This window comes from Culex quinquefasciatus, chromosome 3 (genome assembly GCF_015732765.1).
Source record: "Culex quinquefasciatus strain JHB chromosome 3, VPISU_Cqui_1.0_pri_paternal, whole genome shotgun sequence".
NCBI lineage: Eukaryota > Metazoa > Arthropoda > Insecta > Diptera > Culicidae > Culex > Culex quinquefasciatus.
This window is the reverse complement of record NC_051863.1, coordinates 118,527,568-118,547,943: the sequence shown is the minus strand read 5'-3', so window position 1 is coordinate 118,547,943 and position 20,376 is coordinate 118,527,568. Positions and strand designations below refer to the sequence as shown.

General features: G+C 38.8%; 2 protein-coding genes across 2 annotated transcripts in view; both read left to right on the top strand.

The window, feature by feature from the left end:
- The window catches only part of LOC6044171 (matrix metalloproteinase-19), an 80,046-nt gene extending 68,435 nt beyond the window's left edge, over window positions 1–11,611 (top strand). Inside the window, 6 exon segments of the mRNA XM_038260008.1 lie at window positions 2,857–3,540; window positions 3,597–3,834; window positions 3,837–3,860; window positions 4,540–4,916; window positions 4,980–5,139; window positions 10,510–11,611. Coding sequence (XP_038115936.1) covers window positions 2,857–3,540; window positions 3,597–3,834; window positions 3,837–3,860; window positions 4,540–4,916; window positions 4,980–5,139; window positions 10,510–10,640 — 1,614 coding nt within the window. The 3' untranslated portion in view covers window positions 10,641–11,611.
- Window positions 11,612–18,419: 6,808 nt separating this feature from the next.
- LOC6044163 (probable cytochrome P450 6d5) lies at window positions 18,420–20,042 on the top strand. The gene has a single exon (XM_001861680.2). It carries the CDS (start codon window positions 18,442–18,444, stop codon window positions 19,966–19,968), a length of 1,527 nt encoding a protein of 508 aa, XP_001861715.1. The 5' UTR covers window positions 18,420–18,441; the 3' UTR covers window positions 19,969–20,042.
- The last annotated feature ends 334 nt before the right edge of the window (window positions 20,043–20,376 follow it).

The window sequence follows — 20,376 nt, the reverse complement described above, 5'->3', positions numbered from 1 at the left end:
TATTAATAATATAGGAAACCTACTGAGCTGAAATGTCCAGCTCATTTCTAGAGTTTTTTTTTTCTTTTTTGAACGGATCAGAGAACAACTGCATGACCGTAAATTGACATATCCTTCAATTTCATGAAGTTTGATACGTCGGAAGATAGGGTTTCTCTCATATTTCGGAAGTGTCCCCAAGGGGCCACCGGTAACCGGTTCCAGAATGACCATGATGGGTCAGCGAACAACGGCATGACCGTAGATTGACATATCTTTCAATTCCATGAAGTTTGATATGTCGGATGATAGGGTTTCTCTCATATTCCGGAACTGTCCCCAAGGGGCTACCGGTAATTGGTTCCAGATTGGCCAGGATGACTCGGCGAACAACGGCATTACCAAATATGGGCATATCTTTTAATTTCATGGAGTTTGATGTGCAACATGATGGCCACTAACACTGCAGAGTGGTTCTGGAAATCGTGTATTGTGTTTTAGTAAGTTTTATTGCTCAATTTCAACTATCATGAGAGTATTGGTATCACATATATGTGAAAAACAGTAAAACATGAACTTTTCGGATGTTGCGGATTTCCGGAACCGGTAGGTCACCTGGCCCTGATATAAATATTTGTGGTCAAAGTATAGGTAAATACCTGTCGAATGCAACCCGGAGCATCCTGATTGGTTGAAATTTGCCGGAGATACACTGCCCCTGATCGCATAAATGTCCCTTATGCATTTTCATCGATTTCGAGTTATTGATGCAGTTTGGTTCAAAATCGTGTGCTCTTTCAAAAGAGCCTTTAACATCCAGTACTTTGTTCTAGAAATCAGGAGGAAATCCATTTTTTCGCGAAAATTTAACACGTAGCCTTATGTATGGGACAAACTTCAAATGCGTTTTTCTCAGCTTGCTGTTTTTGCATATGGGACATTTATGCGAACATGGGCAGTAAAGGTCGTCAAAGTTGGGGTCTCAAAACGGTCCTTTTTCGGTTGTAGTCGATTCCCGGTGGCCACAGTGACCAAATACGGGTTTCCAGATCAGTTTCGGAAAGGGGACGTTCTAAACTTTCATTTGTGACCAAAAGAACCGGAATCGGTCAAAAATTTTGACGATTTTTAAAAATTTGGGGTCGAAAAGGACCCCAATACCCCAATATGTGTGACTTTTTTTTAAACCAAGGGAAGGTTAAACGAATACTTGTATAAATTATGCGAAGCTGAATGTTTGTGCCATGAATACAAATCATCAGTAACATTTTAACCAACCATAAATTTCACATTTCATTCATAAATTTAAATGAAACAATACCGCGGTCCCCGCGTGAATCACCCCGAGTCATCTTTTACCAAGAAACCATATACCAGGCGCGCACAAAAATTATCCTCCCTCTTTCAGTCAGCAGCAGCAACAGTCCGCCGTGTAAAACCCCATTGGGAAGAAAAACTTTACAACACACTCCTTCCCACCCACAATGCCCAAGTTTGGAAAAACTCACCTCACTCTCGTTCCCGAACCTGCCTCCTCGACATGAATGAATCTGTGAATGAAGCACACACTCGCGCCTCGTAGTACAAACACCTCTCCGATGCCATAATGTGTGAATAATATCGCCACTTGTGCTGTCTGGCACCTGCTGCCGTTGGCGATCCAGCTATGGATCTCCGCGGAGTAGTGAGACGCAAGCTGAGTAGACACTACCGGTGAATCAGTCGCCATTTCCGCAGAAATGGAATATCTCTGTTCAAGTCGGTGGGGAAAAAGTTGTAATTTCCTTCTTGGGACTACTGGCGGGTGGGGCCATTTGCGATTAGTTGTACAGAGTTGCGGGTTTTGTTGGTCAAGCAGTTTTGCCCTATTTTTTACGGGATCATGACTCCAAAGTTTCCCTCCATCACCGTGGAATGTTCACGACACTTATACGTTGATCTTTTGCTTAAATCAGCGACGACAGTAGTGTCGACAGAATCCAATTAACACTCTTTGCCCGGTTAGTCAATTACGGGTTGAACTTTAAGTTTTGTTCCGCCCCTTGTGATGAACATCGGGCCATTAAGACGCGATAACATCTGTTGAGACAGCTGTTTCCAGCTGTGTGTGTGTGGTGGCCCTAATTAATGCAGTTAGAATGCATCTTTGATGGCTCCGACGGCCGATAATGACCGATTGATGTCCACTTAGCGATCTTGGAGCTTGGGTTATGTAAGCTGGGCACGACAATGGTGTCAGCGCTACGATGATTAATAGCCGTTCAATGTATCTTGGACCTGTCAGGTTCTGGGGAGTACCGGGAAGCGTCCGGTGAACAAGCGATTGAAATTCAGTATCTGAATTTTGTTAGAATGAATGAAGTCAGGTTGTACAAGACTAGAATTTCAAAATCATAGACTGACTGACAGTTGAGGACATTAGCACCCATTCAACAGGCGTCCTTTACTATCTCGCAAACTTAAAATCGTCAGTTTTATTGACTTACTTTAATGACCACCCGACTCCGCTTTGTCCTGATCCTAAGCAACGTAGTGACCGCGAGTGCGCCGATCTTAATCTCCCAGCGCCTTCGCCAGAATCACTAATGCGTAACGGCCCTCCTAATGGTCAATTGCCAGTCGTGGAGAGAGTCCTTGGATCCGCGTTCTGTTTGAATACCAATTGGCTGGTCGAGCTGGCTAGGTTCTAGCTCAGCAGACGGAGATTCCACTCCGTTCGGGAGAGTTGTCCGAGGAGTTGAGTCGAGAATGGAAGTTTTCGCGACGGTTTTGGTGCTGCTAGCAGCAGTCACTTGTATTGGGGATGGATTCCCGGTAGGGGAGAAAACTAACTCAACATTATATCTTGACTAATTGAATGCTTTCTTTCTCTTTCAGCTCTACCTGTCACAGTTTGGATACCTCAGTGCAAAGTTCCGCAATCCAACGAGCGGGAACCTGCTGGACAAGGACAGCTGGGAGAAGGCGATCATGGATTTTCAGAGCTTCGCCGGGCTGAATGTGTCCGGCGAGCTGGATCCGGAAACGATGGAGCTGATGTCACTGCCACGGTGCGGAGTTCGGGACAAGGTGGGCTTCGGGACGGACTCCCGGTCGAAGCGGTACGCGCTGCAGGGCAGCCGGTGGAAGGTGAAGGCCCTCACCTATCGGATATCCAAGTATCCGGCACGGTTGGATCGGCTGGAGGTGGAGAAGGAGATCGCGAAGGCATTTTCGGTGTGGAGTGAGTACACCGATCTGACGTTTACACCGAAGAAGAGCGCTCCGGTGCACATCGACATCCGGTTCGAGGTGAACGAGCACGGTGACGGAGATCCGTTCGACGGTCCCGGGGGTACCCTGGCCCACGCGTACTTCCCGGTTTACGGCGGTGATGCGCACTTTGACGATGCCGAGTTCTGGACGATCGGCAAGAGCCGGGGGACGAACCTGTTTCAGGTGGCGGCGCACGAGTTTGGCCACTCGCTCGGGTTGAGTCACTCGGACGTGCGATCGGCGCTGATGGCTCCGTTCTACCGGGGGTACGATCCCGTGTTCCGGCTGGATTCCGACGATGTGCAAGTAAGTAGTTCCGTGCCGCTGTAACCATAGCGCAAAAATGACAGTTCCTTCCGCAGGGAATCCAAGCGCTGTATGGTCGCAAAACGAACGGAGGCAGCAACGGCGGAAGTGGTGGCTCCAGTCCAACCCGACCAACGCAACGCCCGGTGCAGAAGGACCCCGACTCCGAGTTGTGTTCTTCACCGAAGATCGACGCCATCTTCAACTCGGCCGACGGAGCCACGTACGCCTTCAAGGGTGACAGCTACTACAAGCTGACGGAGAACGCCGTCGCCGAGGGATATCCGAAGAAGATCGCCGAGGGTGGCCCCAACTGCCAGGTTTGAAGCGGGAGCGGGAACATTCTTTCATAACGTAACAAACTGTTGGAAACCAAATGATCCCCAAAGTCATAAAAAATCACCGGACTCCAGACGAGAGTCTTTTTATAACTACAGTAGAGAAGCGGGACAAGCGTGACGCAGGAGTTGCATGAGAAACGAGCCACTTTAAGCACAGATTTCACGTGGTTCCTCTTCCAGCTGCTGGTGTGGATTGGCCAATGTACCAAGTGATTTGTTGTCATTTTAGGTAACATAACCAAACACTTCGGCTCCCTAAGCAAACGTCAAATCAGTAAAAATTGCTGCCGGATCTGTTTCCGGATCCCTCCCCGAAAAGATCTGGCAATAATTTTGTATAGATTGACGTTTGTGGGGAGAGTCGAAAAACGTAAACAAATCACGTCTTGCATCAACTAATAAATTTGTTGCCGGATCTTTTCGGGAAGAGATCCGGTAGGAACTTTGTACTGGTTTGACGTTTGCAGAGGGTGCCAAAAAATGTCAACAAAACACTTACACTTAACACTCCCCTGTTTACACAACCAAGGTGGTGTAAACAGGGAATGCTGATCATGGCGCGCAGTGTTGCCAAGATATGACTTTCTTGTTACGTTATTTTAGGATGTTTCCCGAGCAATTCTATGCAAAGCACGTTACTAATTTTAACCCGTTTCAGGAAACATTGACGCTGCGTTTACGTACAAAAACGGCAAGACGTACTTCTTCCAGGGCACCAAGTACTGGCGGTACTCGGGCCGCCAGATGGACGGCGACTACCCGAAGGAAATCAGCGAAGGGTTCACCGGCGTGCCGGACCATCTGGACGCGGCGCTGGTGTGGGGCGGCAACGGCAAGATCTACTTCTACAAGGGCAGCAAGTTCTGGCGGTTCGATCCGCTGAAGCGGCCGCCGGTCAAGTCGACGTACCCGAAGCCGATCTCCAACTGGGAGGGCCTGCCGAACAACATCGATGCGGCGCTCCAGTACACCAACGGGTACACGTACTTCTTCAAGGACGATAAGTACTATCGGTTCAACGATAGGACGTTCTCGGTAAGCATTTGGGGGTGGTGAGTTGGAGCTTTTCCAGGATAACACATTTCGTTTTGTTTTTAGATCGACCAATCGGACCCGCCGTTCCCGCGGCCGGTGGCCCACTGGTGGTACGGCTGCAAGAACTCCCCCTCGACCTTCGACTCGATAGGTAATATTAAAACACTTAAGAAAGAAGAAGATCTGCACCACAATGACGCCGATGATTTGATTTTGGATGCTGGTGAGTGAAACCGACCCTCCTCTCTTTCTCTCTATCCTCTTTCTTCTATCTCCTTTAAACTTTAAAAAATCTGCTAGAATTAAGCGGAGTCCTTCACCCTTTTCCGAAGGACGATTTGGTGAATTTTGAATGAATCTCTCACTCCATGACTGCTCGAGTAGAACCCAAGTAGAATTCGTGTCGCCGTCCGTTTCATAGTAGTCGTAGTGGCGTAGTCGAGAACTTCTCCGAATTGATGATCGGCTCGTACGCGTACTTGACGGGGCTTGGCTCGGTATGCCGCAGCACGTGCGACTGTCAGGGCTTTTGACGGAGCTACATCGCACGTGACGCGCCTCGCCAATCGATTCCCGGTCAACGTATGAGGATCGTCGTTTGGTTTGTGTCCATTATTTATCAAAAGTGTCCTCGTCTCTGTGTCTGTGTTGGGGGTAGGAAGAACGTTGGACGTTGGGTGTAGTTTGTTCTATGGTTGTTGCATTTCAAGCGTTTGAAGTTTGATGATTGATCGAGCATGAACCATTTCTGTGTGTTGGTTTCTTTGGTGAATGCTAAAATCCCTTCTTCATCTGTAATATAATCCACGCCTCTCTGTTATGTGCATTTTTGCAGCCTTAGAAGTGCATCCTTCCCTTACCCGTGGCCGCAATGGTAAAGCTGGACCAGTCTAGTCGTTTAAGATGTCCACCGTCGCCAATCCCAACTCCGAATCTCAAATCTTGCCAGGCAGTGTGTTCCACAATCGTAAGCCAAGTGTTTTTCTCATGGGATTTTCCCTCGCTGGGTGAAAATTTGTGTGTGCTGTGTTGTGTTGTCTTTGAACTAGATCTTCATGCGTCATATCATCGAACTCATCGCATTCTGACCATCTCCCGCGAAAACATCTGTATTGAGAGGCCTGCAAGATTTTCCACTCTGGTGACATTTTGCTCAAAGAGATTCGATTGTTTTTTTCGAACCCATTTGCGTTGCAGGGAATCCCACTTTGTGAAACTGTGCAAAACAATTAATCCGACTGTGTGCATGCTTGTGTACGCTCTCTAAACGTTCCGATTCATCATCATCTTTCTCCGTTTATGAATGATGAGCCGAGTTGCATAATCGCTTCGAATGACTCGCAGAAAGCATCTGCAAAATGCTACCTAAATAAATGACTAACTGCTCGCTAATCCCACGTCACTAATGTTCTAAGTATGTATCGACAATGTATCGATTCAAGATGAGCTAACCCCTAAAATGTGATAACAACAATCGTGCATGAATGATCGAAAATCGTGTTGAGAAGAGTACAGTTTCATTCAAAGATTCTAAACCTACCTTTCATCAACAAGCAGAGGTGGAAAACAGGACCAGGTCGGTTTCAGCCAATGGAACCAGAGTGAAACACTTAATAGAAGTCGAAAATCAAATCATATAATGGTGACTTGTTTTGATACATTAGGATTAATCGCACCTTACCTCACAAAGCAAACTGGCACAACTGCATGGTTTAAGTTTTAGTCCACGGTACTAACAATCATTGGTTTAGGAGAAGTAACACTTTTATAATATTTTTTTTTATGCACGGATTACACTTATTCATAAAAAATTATTTGGGATGGTTAAATGTGAAATTGTTTAACAGAAGTCAGATAAACACCAAGTTAACTGAATTAATCAATTCATAACAGTAAAACCACTAAGATGTGTAACTCTCTCTTCCAATTGAGCATAATACTAATAGTAATAACAATAATAATAAACATTCGAAGATTGCCGTACCAAAATGATTATCATAATATCTCAACTTCGTATTCAAAATGTAGCAGCAATAAGGCTAGTAAAAATGATATAAGACATTTTTGTTTAATATTTTTCAATCAATTTTGTCATTTCATTCTAGTAAAAATGCCAAGATGTATGTCAAACTTTATGACTTACCATAACTAAGGCTACCAACTGTACGGATTTTTTCCTTACCGTACGGATTTTCGACCCTCTCCGCGGATTTTAAACAGGCCGGAATTTTTGTACGGAATTTTTCGCATAGTACGGATTTGTACGGAATTTTAACAACTTTTTAAAAAATCCATTGCTTTTTTGATTGGGTCAAAGCTTTTGCTAATTAGATATTTTTATTTAACTGTCAGTTTGGGGTTTTCCTCAGTTCAAACTTGATTGTCAATAATTGTTCTTATCAAATTCCTTACTAAACATATTTATCAAATAAAAGATCAAAAGGCTTTCTAAAGCTTATGAAAACCTTGTGATGTGCTTGTATTTATAGGACCTTTCCAATAAAAACTCTAGAAAAAAACTTGATTTTTCGTAAACTTTTAAACGTTTGACAAAAATATGTCTAATTCCCAAATTCCAAAATTATCTAAATAATTCCTTGACATTTTTTGTTATACCATGGTGTCATGTCGGTAAAGTATACGGATTTTTGCTCAGAAAGAGTTGGTAGCCTTAAGCATAACCAATGCATGAGAAGTGTTTTTAAGAACGAATAATTAAATTGGGAACTTGTTTTTTTTTTAAATAAATAATAAATAAATTAAAATAAAATTGACATTGAAAACAGTTCATTATTTATGAAAAATCATAAACATTGACATGAATCTTGCCCATAAAACTGAACCAAAGTGGCCAATTCTTCCCCTGGGGCCGTTCTGCTCAATCTTCCACTGAGGTTTCGGAACATGGTTCTTGTGGCCATTTCTGTACTGTCGTATCTTTTGGGATCTTAATTCGTTGTGTTGGAGTGGAACAACCTCATGCATTTTTCTAGATTTTAAGGTTTTTTTTTCAAATTTTAAGGTTGTGTCACGATTTTTTTTTTGTTCAAATTTTTAGAGGAAATGGCCTAAGATGTTACAAAAAGACTGACAAAAAATGCAAAATGGTATGTCTCTCCTAAAAAATACAAAAATCAGTTACTTAAATTGTTTTTTAAGTGTTCTAAACGTCAATTTTTAAAAAGCGATAGTGGGAATCTATTCGCCAGACAATTTTACATAAATGTCACCATATTGACGATTTTTTGCCCAATCCTTGGGAAGATATAGCGGTTTAAAAAATTAAAATGTCAAAAATATTGGTTTTTTGGAGGTTTTTGGCAATTTATACATGACAGACTTGATTTTTCAGTCTAAAAAATACTGTTACCGGAAAGCTCGTCCAATTTTCCATAAGTTTGCCTCTGACAGCTTTTTAATTTGACTCGTTTTAATATTTGCGTAAGTTTATTTAGGGGAAATTCTCTTATGTTTGGCACACTCGCTCCTAACTCCATCCAATTTGCTGATTTTCACTATTTAAACAACTTATTTTGCACAACTTTTGATAGAAACTTGCTTGCTCACTTCCTATTGAGCTATTTATCACTCGATTTCAATTGAAAACGCTTTCAATGAGCTTTAATTGATTGTCAAAGTTAGGACCTGCCAACATTAGAGGCAAGCTAGAATTAGATGCTGTTCCCCTACTATTCAGGTTTCTACCCTTCTGAAAAAAAAATCTGTTTGCAGTTGTGAGCAATCTATTTAAGCTTATATCTCTTTGCCCATACATTCAACTGTCAAAGACAAACTTGTGGGAAATTGGACGAGCTTTCCGGTAAAAATATTTTCGAGACTGAAAAATCAAGTCTGTCATATAGAAATTGCCAAAAACCATCATATACCCTATTTTTCAACATTTTTATTTTTAAAACCGCTGTAACTTCGCAAGGATTGGACTCAGGACTATGGTCAATATGGAGACTTTTATGTAAAATTGTCTGGCGAATCGATTCCTACTATCGATTTAAAAAAATTGGCGTTTAGACCACTTTACAAAAAAACAGTTTTATCAAATGATTTTTGTATTTTTAGGAGAAACATAACATCCTGCATTTTTCGTCAGTCTTTTTGTAACATCTTAGGTTATTTTCTCAAAAATTTGGCATCACCTTAAAATTTGACTTTTAAACTTAAAAATCAAAAAATCTCATAGATGTGGCGTGTATTTTTATTTCAGTATATTTTTTTTTCAGAAAGCCCGTCAAATTTCCTACAAGTTTGTCTTCAACCACTTTTTGATACGATGCAACGGCTTCGAGATACAGCAATTTTTAAATTGCAAAATACAAAAATATTTAAATAACTTACGCCCTTCTCAAATGTTATTTTTGAGTACAATTGGCGCCACATACACAAAAATGGCTTATATAGGCCTAGGATAACATGTCTACAAAGTTTCATTGAAATCGGAGAGGGTCGGGTCGGAAACTGAAGCGTTTACTGATAACGACCTCAACAATGTCGAGCTGTGTAATCGAATTGTAAATCAACATGATTTTTCTGCAATTTCTCAATGGATTACGTTCTGTTGAAAAAGTATTTTGAATCCTAACAATCACTACGTTTTTAGGTTAGTCTTCGAAATGCACGTACACCGCACGCACACATCATCACACTTAGACATGCACATTATCTTAGTTTCAAATACACTTGTTCTGTCCACTGTCACACATTTGAGTATACACTTTAGATTTTATTCTGCATCTTGAGTAGTATTTTATCTAGGGAACACAACATAAGATTAGTTTGAGAGCACGGTAGCACGCTGCACACATGTTTTTGTTTTGTTAGTTAAGTTTTGATTTGTTATGATTTAGTGAATACGGTATGGCTGCTTGCTGGGAAAAACATAATACAACAGCACGCGTTGGTTTTATGCACCAAACTCTCTTTTGAGTAAGCCGTATTGTATTAACGAGAATTTTTCTTTTCATTTCCCTCAAACGTTCTTTTAGCATGAAGAAACAAGCGCGCTTTTCCGTCACTTCCGAGCTTCTTCAGTTAGTTTGAATTACTTGAGTTTGTTCGGTTCGTTTTTGTGTGCGGAGTTTTAGACTAAGACCATTTTTTGAACCATCTCTGGAGATGCCAAACCCGTACCCAGTGTGTGTAACCTTAGCAAAATTAGCAGCCAGAGCCGTGCTCAAGGAATTAGCAAAAAAATAAACACACAGAGACACACGTTTTACAAAAAAGGAAGAACTAGATCCGAAACAAAACAAACAAATCACCCACACCAACACACATGGTCAACACACCCCTCGAAGACTGCAGCCAGCCGATTTTGTTCCTTATGCTTTATGTGAGAAGTGATGTATGTTTTTTTGCCAGCTGAATTCTTTTTAAGTATATTATTTGATAAGTTATTCAAGTTTTCTTTTTTTCAGTTCGTGCCTAAAGATATGATTTTTTGATACTTTAAGCACCCCGTAAAACAAAATTTTCTCCTTTTTTTCTTGCTCTAAACTAGTTTAGAAACTTTACTAAGCCCACAATTCTCTTTCTTGTGTTTCTTTCTCAACAAAAACAACAAAAAATCTCAAAATAGCGGGTCCCGACACCAACGATCGTCCTGCCGGCGATGACTACAACAGCGGAAGTGGTGCCAGCTTCATCCGGCTCAACGTCAGTATTATCCTTGCGGTGGCAGTGTTGCTAGGATTCGCGAGAAAACTCTAAAGTCCCTCCAAAATCCAGACAAGGGAGCACAATTTTCGTTACCACAAAAGCGGAGAGTTTCGACCCTATTTTTTCATGTGAGAGATCTTTGTACGCGTGAGCTGTATGTGAGAGCGTGAGAGTGTGTGCATTTGTTGTTTTCGAGGAAACGGCCAGTTTTGCGTCAGAAAATTGATCTCACACAATTTTGATCCGAGCGCAGCTTCCAGAAACGAACGTACGAGCCAGTGACTAAACATTAGAAAAAAATGATCGATTTCTTCGCAGTGAGAGGAGAGCTCTTCGAAAGAGTCTAAATTTTTAAACTATATACAAAATAGTTTCGTGATACAGAGGATTAGTTACATATCTGTTTTCTTAGAACCGCGATTGTTTTTAAAGATGGGTTCAACTAATTAGGATTTCGAAATGGTACTAGTAACAAATCACTAAAAAACATTCAAAGTCATTAACGTAAGAGTTTTTAAGTTCAACTTTTAGCAATATACAAGTGTGACGAAAAGAGAAGGAAAATCAGTAAACGGTGCCTTTAACCAAGTTGTACATACCAATTAATGTATTTTTAACATGAAATAAAAAAAAAAACATTACAACAAACACAGTTCCACGAGAAAAAGCATAAACAAACCATTGGAAAACTAACTATTGATTGTTGATTATTATTACCTTCATTCAACTTTTTTTCTATCACATCTTTACGAATACGACCAACAAGCTTTACAACAACACACCTTGTGTATCTATATGGAATCGAAATCTAATCATATCTAAACTAGTGAGCAGTTCCATTCAAACGTCCCAAGTGAACTGAAACCAAGTGCATTCTTACACAAAATGTATCAAAGTGAACCATTAGGTGAATTTATCATTTTTAATGAGAATTTTGTACATATTTATTGCGAATAGTTTCCTAGGATTAATCGGAAAATCAGCAAACAGATCAGTAATAAAGCAAGTAACTGTTTGAAAAACGACTGGATTTGGTTGATTAGGAAATATCACAGCCCAAAAACAAACAATAAACAATAAACAATAAACAATAAACAATAAACAATAAACAATAAACAATAAACAATAAACAATAAACAATAAACAATAAACAATAAACAATAAACAATAAACAATAAACAATAAACAATAAACAATAAACAATAAACAATAAACAATAAACAATAAACAATAAACAATAAACAATAAACAATAAACAATAAACAATAAACAATAAACAATAAACAATAAACAATAAACAATAAACAATAAACAATAAACAATAAACAATAAACAATAAACAATAAACAATAAACAATAAACAATAAACAATAAACAATAAACAATAAACAATAAACAATAAACAATAAACAATAAACAATAAACAATAAACAATAAACAATAAACAATAAACAATAAACAATAAACAATAAACAATAAACAATAAACAATAAACAATAAACAATAAACAATAAACAATAAACAATAAACAATAAACAATAAACAATAAACAATAAACAATAAACAATAAACAATAAACAATAAACAATAAACAATAAACAATAAACAATAAACAATAAACAATAAACAATAAACAATAAACAATAAACAATAAACAATAAACAATAAACAATAAACAATAAACAATAAACAATAAACAATAAACAATAAACAATAAACAATAAACAATAAACAATAAACAATAAACAATAAACAATAAACAATAAACAATAAACAATAAACAATAAACAATAAACAATAAACAATAAACAATAAACAATAAACAATAAACAATAAACAATAAACAATAAACAATAAACAATAAACAATAAACAATAAACAATAAACAATAAACAATAAACAATAAACAATAAACAATAAACAATAAACAATAAACAATAAACAATAAACAATAAACAATAAACAATAAACAATAAACAATAAACAATAAACAATAAACAATAAACAATAAACAATAAACAATAAACAATAAACAATAAACAATAAACAATAAACAATAAACAATAAACAATAAACAATAAACAATAAACAATAAACAATAAACAATAAACAATAAACAATAAACAATAAACAATAAACAATAAACAATAAACAATAAACAATAAACAATAAACAATAAACAATAAACAATAAACAATAAACAATAAACAATAAACAATAAACAATAAACAATAAACAATAAACAATAAACAATAAACAATAAACAATAAACAATAAACAATAAACAATAAACAATAAACAATAAACAATAAACAATAAACAATAAACAATAAACAATAAACAATAAACAATAAACAATAAACAATAAACAATAAACAATAAACAATAAACAATAAACAATAAACAATAAACAATAAACAATAAACAATAAACAATAAACAATAAACAATAAACAATAAACAATAAACAATAAACAATAAACAATAAACAATAAACAATAAACAATAAACAATAAACAATAAACAATAAACAATAAACAATAAACAATAAACAATAAACAATAAACAATAAACAATAAACAATAAACAATAAACAATAAACAATAAACACTGACACTTATAACTAATGATTGAACAAAAATTGCCAAAATATGATTAGGTGCACGAAAAGAAATCCTGTAAGCAAATCCAGTAGGGAAGATGGGGCAAGACGACCATATGGGGCAAGAGGAACAATCGCTCGTACGGCCATAATTTTTACATTTTTGATTATTTCCAGTATGAGGAATTGTTGCTAGCAGTGCAATTAGCTAATTCTACTACCACATAACCGTCAAAACGACGTAAACGCCACGGGGCATAAGATTGAATGAAGTTTTTTTCAAAACCTTCGTAAAAGTACAAAATAAGGTTTAGGGTTCGTTTTAAGGTTCATTTTATCAAAATTCTATTTTTCCTAGATCAGTAGTGTCCCTACCAATGAATTGCACCTATTATTAAGTATGATTTTTAAAACTTTTGATTATTTTTGTAGAGAGTTTAAAAAAAATCATGTTCAGGTGGGGCAAGTGTACCATATGGATTTTTAGTATGGAAAAAAATAAGAATTGCTGCAACAACATAATTTTTGTGAAATAAGTAAATAAAAGTACTTAAAAAATTGGTAAACAATTGTTAAAAAAAAATTATCCATAAAAAATATAGTGATATCATGATAATTTACTTTTTATCATCTAATTTTTTTTCGTAAAACAATCAATTTTTTAGTAAAATATTATTTTTTAATCTAAAGATGAAAGAAACTTTTAAAATACATTCTAATATCTAAGTGATAAAAATTCAATTAGCATTAGCATTTGGAGGACGCCCCACCATCGGAAGGCTCCACAACGCTTATCCCACTGTTTGGTATGGCTGTATTAGACCCTCCTCCGGAACAATAATCCAACACGGGAGATACCATGTCTTCATCTTTTGATGAGTGTGTAATACAACCCAGGGCATAAGGGGGTCCAGGCCGGGTCCAAGCTATCCTCAAGGACTGGAAGGATCGTTAGTAAACACCTATCTAAAGTGCGCAAGGACCCCTACGTCACCTTAGTGGTATTGATGTTTGTAGGGAGGTTTTGTACTCTTCAACTTGAATGTTTTGAGTCCTATTGAAAATCAAATTTCAATAGAATTTCAGAATATTGTTGAACAAGAATTTTCATCAGATGAAGTTTTTAATACGGATCTGAATGAAATAAAATCTATTATCCAAAAAATTAAAAAAATGAAAGCCCCTGGTGAGGATGGCATTTTTTACATTTTAATTAAAAATTACCAGAAGCAACTTTAAGTTGCTTGGTCAAAATTTTCAACAAATGTTTTGATTTGGCATATTTTCCCAGTAGTTGGAAAAATGCCAAAGTAATTCCGATTTTGAAACCGGATAAAAATCCTGCTGAAGCCTCAAGCTATCGGCCCATTAGTTTGCTTTCATCTATTAGTAAATTATTCGAAAGAATAATTCTTAATAGAATGATGACGCACATTAATGAAAATTCAATTTTCGCTGATGAGCAGTTTGGATTTCGCCTTGGGCATTCAACTACTCATCAGTTGTTGAGAGTTTCAAATTTAATTCGAAGCAACAAATCTGAGGGCTATTCTACTGGCGCTGCTCTTCTAGACATAGAAAAAGCATTTGACAGTGTTTGGCATAAAGGTTTGATTGCGAAATTGAAAAGGTTTAATTTTCCGATTTATATCGTGAAAATTATTCAAAATTATTTGACGGATCGTACTCTGCAGAATAGCAAATCTGATCAACTACCTGTACGTGCTGGCGTCCCTCAAGGAAGCATTTTGGGTCCAATTTTATACAATATTTTTACTTCTGACTTGCCTGATTTGCCCCCAGGATGTCAGAAATCACTTTTTGCTGATGACACAAGCATCTCCGCCAAAGGCAGAAGCCTTCGTGTCATCACAAGAAGATTACAAAAGCTTGGATATTTTCAATTCTTATTTGAAAGAATGGAAAATTACTCCAAATGCTGCAAAAACTCAACTTATTATTTTCCCTCACAAACCAAGGGCTGATTTTCTTAAACCAAAAGTCATCACATTATAAAGATGAATGAGGTAAATTTAAAGTGGGAGGATCAAGTGAAATATCTTGGACTTGGTTTTGACAAAAACCTTACTTACAAGGATCACATTGAAAGTATCCAGGTTAAATGTAACAAATATATCAAATGTTTGTATCCACTTATAAACAGGAATTCTAGAATTTGTCTCAAGAATAAACTGTTAATTTATAAACAAATTTTCAGACCTGCCATGCTTTATGCTGTGCCGATCTGGACAAGCTGTTGCTTAACCAGGAAGAAAAAACTTCAGAGGATTCAGAACAAAATTCTGAAAATGATTCTGAAACTTCCTCCCTGGTTCAGCACCAGTGAACTTCATCAATTAGCCGAAGTTGACACTTTGGATGTTATGTCCAATAAGATAATTGATGCATTTCGACAAAAATCATTGCAGTCTTCAGTTGCATTGATCCGCTCTTTATATAGTTTATAAGTTAGTTTTAATGTATCCCTTTTCCCTTTTGTACATGTAGGACCTCCTACATTTGAAATCACTGAATAGCGAAAGCTACAATATTTCATGAATAAATGAAAGTTGCTAGTATTTAAAATTGAGGTGAAAAGTCATCGTTTGTGATTGGACACTCAATAATATTTTAACTGAATGAATGTACATGGAAAAGAAATTTGAATAATTTTTTTTTATTTCCTTGGATGGCCCACCTCATACCCATACACAGTTTTTGTAGTATGGAAGATTTACGAGCAGATATCTTTCGATAATTCTTCGTTCATGTTTAGAGAGTGTCCTGTAATCTTACTCCACTTCCGTGTATGCCCATCCATATCTCTCTTATCTCGTCTCAAGGCGCTCTTACAAATCCTATGTAGAGTCTTTCATCACTCAGATTGCATCAAATTTAGGGTATTGGAACCATTTGCTATTCCACTCGCATATGAGCGCATAGGGTTAAACCGCGCCCAGATTCGCGTTACTTTTGATCAGGTTTATCATATGCGGCCCAAAGTGATCCCATGCGAATGCGTACCGATAATGAAGATGGCCGACCGTCATAACGTGCTCTTCCTCACAGTACCATCGTGGGTCACTTCTACTCCAACGGCCGTGTCCGTACGAACTCCTTGCAGTTTCTTTTAAACTCGTTGATGTTGCTTGTCGTCTTTGCATTCTCTGGAAGCTGGTTGTAAAGTTTAAATCCTTTGTAAAACAGCGAGTTCTGCGTGCATGCCTTTTTCCAGTTCTGCAATCTGAGATCGTCAGCTCCTCTAGTGTCATGCTCATGCCCAGTCAAATCAATCCGAATTCTGAAACGGAATCTAATTAGAATCGTATACAAATTCCGTTTCAAACGCAACAACCGGTTCCGTGTTCGAACCGGTTGTTGCGTTTGAAACGGAATTTGTATACGATTCTAATTAGATTCCGTTTCAGGATTCGAATTGATTTGACTGGGTGGATATCTCTTCCGCATACCATGGCTTCCGTCAAGTATTGTGGCGCCATCCTTTTTTTCATACGATAAACAAACACAAGGGTATTGTACTCGATTCTTTGCTTTACCGACATCCATTGCAAACATTCGAGCATGCTCCGTCGAGGCGTCAGTCGATCACACTTTAGTATCAGCCGCATTATTTTGCTTTGTAGTACCTGCATCCTTTTCAGTTGTCGTTGTGTTCCCAGAAACAAGATCGATGAACAATAGTCAAAGTGAGGAGCGATGAGCGAATTGTACACCTGAACTTTCGTCTCTGCCGTCAAGTAGCGATTTATCCTACACAGAACACCAAACTTCCGTGCTACCTTCCGAATAGTATAGTCAATATGTTCGTTGAAATTCAACTTTTCGTCCAACATGACTCCGAGGTACTTCATCGTCTCAACCCGCTCCACAACTCCTCCATCCATCTGTACACACCGTCTGCAGTCGTTGGTTTTCCGTGTCGTCACTACCATGCACTGCGTCTTCGCGATGTTCAACTGCAGCTTCTTCCATTTCAACCATTCCGTGAATCCTACTAGCTCTTCGTTCATGATGTCAAAGCACTCGTCGAAGCTGTCACCAATCACAAACAAAACTGTGTCTTCGGCGAACAGGTTCACCTGTACTCTCCTCAGTGCCTGTTTAATGTCGTTTATGTACAGTATGAACAGTAGTGGGCCTAGCACGCTTCCTTGCGGTACTCCGAGCTTGACTGCTGTTTCTGATGACACCGCGCTATTGTACCTTGTCACTTGCGTCCGGTTCTCCATTAAAAAAAAAAAAAGAGGTTTTGTACTCAATGTTAGTAGGAGAGGTAGAACCCTAGGATACACCTCGAAAGGGTTGCGGGTTGGTTGTAACAGTATTTCTAATTACAGTCTAGGCCAAGGTCTAGGCTCACCAAGTCATTATGGCCTAGTGGTTAGCATTTTTGCTTACTAATCCAAAGGACGGGGGTTCGAACCCCGCCTCCAGCGACTTTGATTTTTTCGTTCATATTCAGCATTTCAAGTATTTCTATGTCCTTAACTTTCTCGATGGGAGATGGGAATCGAACTCAGAACCATTCGCTTACAAAGCGAACACCGTAACCATTCAGCCACGACCGCTCCTATCTAAGTGATAAATTTTTTTTTTCGATTTTAAACGACAATGCTGTCGATTTTGAAGACATTTCCAACGAAATCGAAAAAAATGTTGACGATTTTGGGAACATTTCAATGTTAACGACACAGAGTTAGGGGAAAGTGAGGCAAGTGAAACAAACTAAGGAAATACTCGTTATAACCCGTTGAAAAATCTGTCGGATTTGTTATAATCATCTTATTCCAGGTCTTGTCAGAGACTGTGATAGAACAAGTTTTTTTTCAAAAATTCTGTTTTTTATGTAAAAAATTGAAAGTATTCAAATTTTGCGACACAGAGCTACCGGATTTTTGCACAGGATTTCTCTCCGTGTGTCTTATAAAACTTAAGTGCTGGTTTTTATTTTGATAAATTAATTCAATTTCCAATTAATTGATAATTGTATGATGATTTTTTTTTTTCAAAACAAAAGCATTTGCATTTTTCGCTTATCCTGAAGTACCACCTTTTCGTTTCAGTCACTATAGCACCTTTATCCCATCTCGCTCGTGGTGAGTTGTTATCAGAAAGCACCGGTTCCAACACAAAATTTAACTGATAATGGTACATGATTTCGCAGTTTTGGCTTTTAAATAGGTCTCTTGTGGCTTACCTTGACCAGTCGTGAGCTTGAACTCTTGCAACAATGTTTGCGTGGATAATCTGCGCTGCGGCAGCAGTTCCGCTGGTGTACTTCCTGATCGTGTACCAGTTCAGCTACTGGAAACGTCGTGGGATCACACAACTCACTCCATCATTCCCATTTGGAGATCTTGGACCGTTCTTTCGGCAACGGTCCAGCCTCGGAGTGGTCTACGCCGATGTGTACCGGCTGTGCAAGCGCCTACCCTTTGTGGGGATCTACCTTTCCTTGCGGCCAATGCTGGTGGTCAACGACCCCGAGTTGATTAAAAATGTGCTTGTGCGTGATTTTGACCACTTTCACGATCGTGGACTGTACGTGAACGAGGAGAAGGACCCACTCAGTGGGCATTTGTTTGCACTCGGTGGCGAACAGTGGCGCCATCATCGGTCCAAGCTAACGCCAACGTTCACCTCGGGAAGGTTGAAGGAGATGTTCACGAACTTGGTCCAAATTGGGCGTGTTCTCCAAGATCACGTGGCGAAACGTGCTGGGGAGGACATCGAAATTCGGGACGTGATGGCGCGGTACACTACCGATATCATTGCATCGGTTGGATTCGGAATCGAAAATGACTCCATCAACGAAAAGGGCAACATTTTCAGGGAAATGGGAACGAAGGTGTTCTCTCCTGATCTTAAGACGATACTTCGATTGACGAGCACATTTTTCACTCCAAAGCTGAACGCACTGTTTGGATTCAAATTTATCGCACAGGAGATTGAAGACTTCATCATGAACGTTGTACGTGAAACCCTGGAGTACAGAGAAAGCAACAAAGTCGTCCGGAAGGATATGATGCAGCTGCTCATGCAGCTACGTAACTCCGGAACGGTTTCGATCGACGATCGATGGGACATCGAAGTGTCAACCAACAAGAAAAAGCTGTCCCTGGAACAAGTCACAGCACACGCGTTCGTATTCTTCATAGCAGCATACGAAACATCATCGACCACCATTTCGTTCTGCTTGTTCGAACTGGCACGCAATCCGGAGATTCAAAAGAAAGTGCAACAAGAAATTGACCAAGTTCTCGCAAGCCACAACGGCGAAATCACCTACGACAACATCAACGAAATGAAATACCTCGAAAACTGCATCGACGAAACGCTCCGAAAGTATCCGGCAGTTCCGTTCCTGAACCGTGAGTGTTCTAAGGATTACAAAATCCCCGGAACAGACACCACCATCGAGAAAGGAACATCGTTAGTCATTCCAGTCCTCGGACTACACCGCGATCCCGATCACTACCCGGAACCGGACAGGTTCATTCCGGAACGGTTCAGCAACTTTGAAGATATTTCCACCAAACCGTATCTTCCGTTTGGGGCAGGACCTCGCAACTGTATTGGACTGAGATTGGGCAAGCTGCAAACAAAGGCGGGACTGGTGATGATGCTGTCCAAGTTTAACGTGCGGCTTGCTGATGAAACTTACGCCAGCAAAGAGCTAGCGCTCGATGCGCGAAGTGTGGTTCTAATGCCGGTTGGAGGTATTAAGGTGTCGATTTCGGAACGGAGGGCTTCGTAATACAAATTGAAGTGACTCGTAATATAATACTTAAATATCACAATAAATGATACTAAAATAAACTATTTAATGAATAAAACCAATTGTTAGGCTTTATGTTGTCAAGATCCGCATTGCTACCGTTGCGGAATCAATTCTGGAGTATTTTTTTAAAGGACCAATAAACCAAATTTTCAGTTTTTGCTTTTTGGGTGTTTTTCAATACCCCTGACTCAAGGCGGTTTCAAAAACACCCAAAAGCAAAAACTGGAAATTTGGTTTATTGACCTTTTCAAAAAAACTCCAGAATTGTTGTCGTTTTGATCCAGTTTGGAAACCATACCATATAAGGTTTTTTTTCATAAATTTCGAAATGCTCGAAAACCAGAAAATGATTCGCAATCGTGATTAATTTTTCATTTATTTTAC

What these genes read in the sequence shown, in the direction of transcription:
- LOC6044163 (XM_001861680.2), top strand. Translation starts at nt 18,442, where the DNA reads ATGTTTGCGTGGATAATCTGCGCTGCGGCAGCAGTTCCGCTGGTGTAC.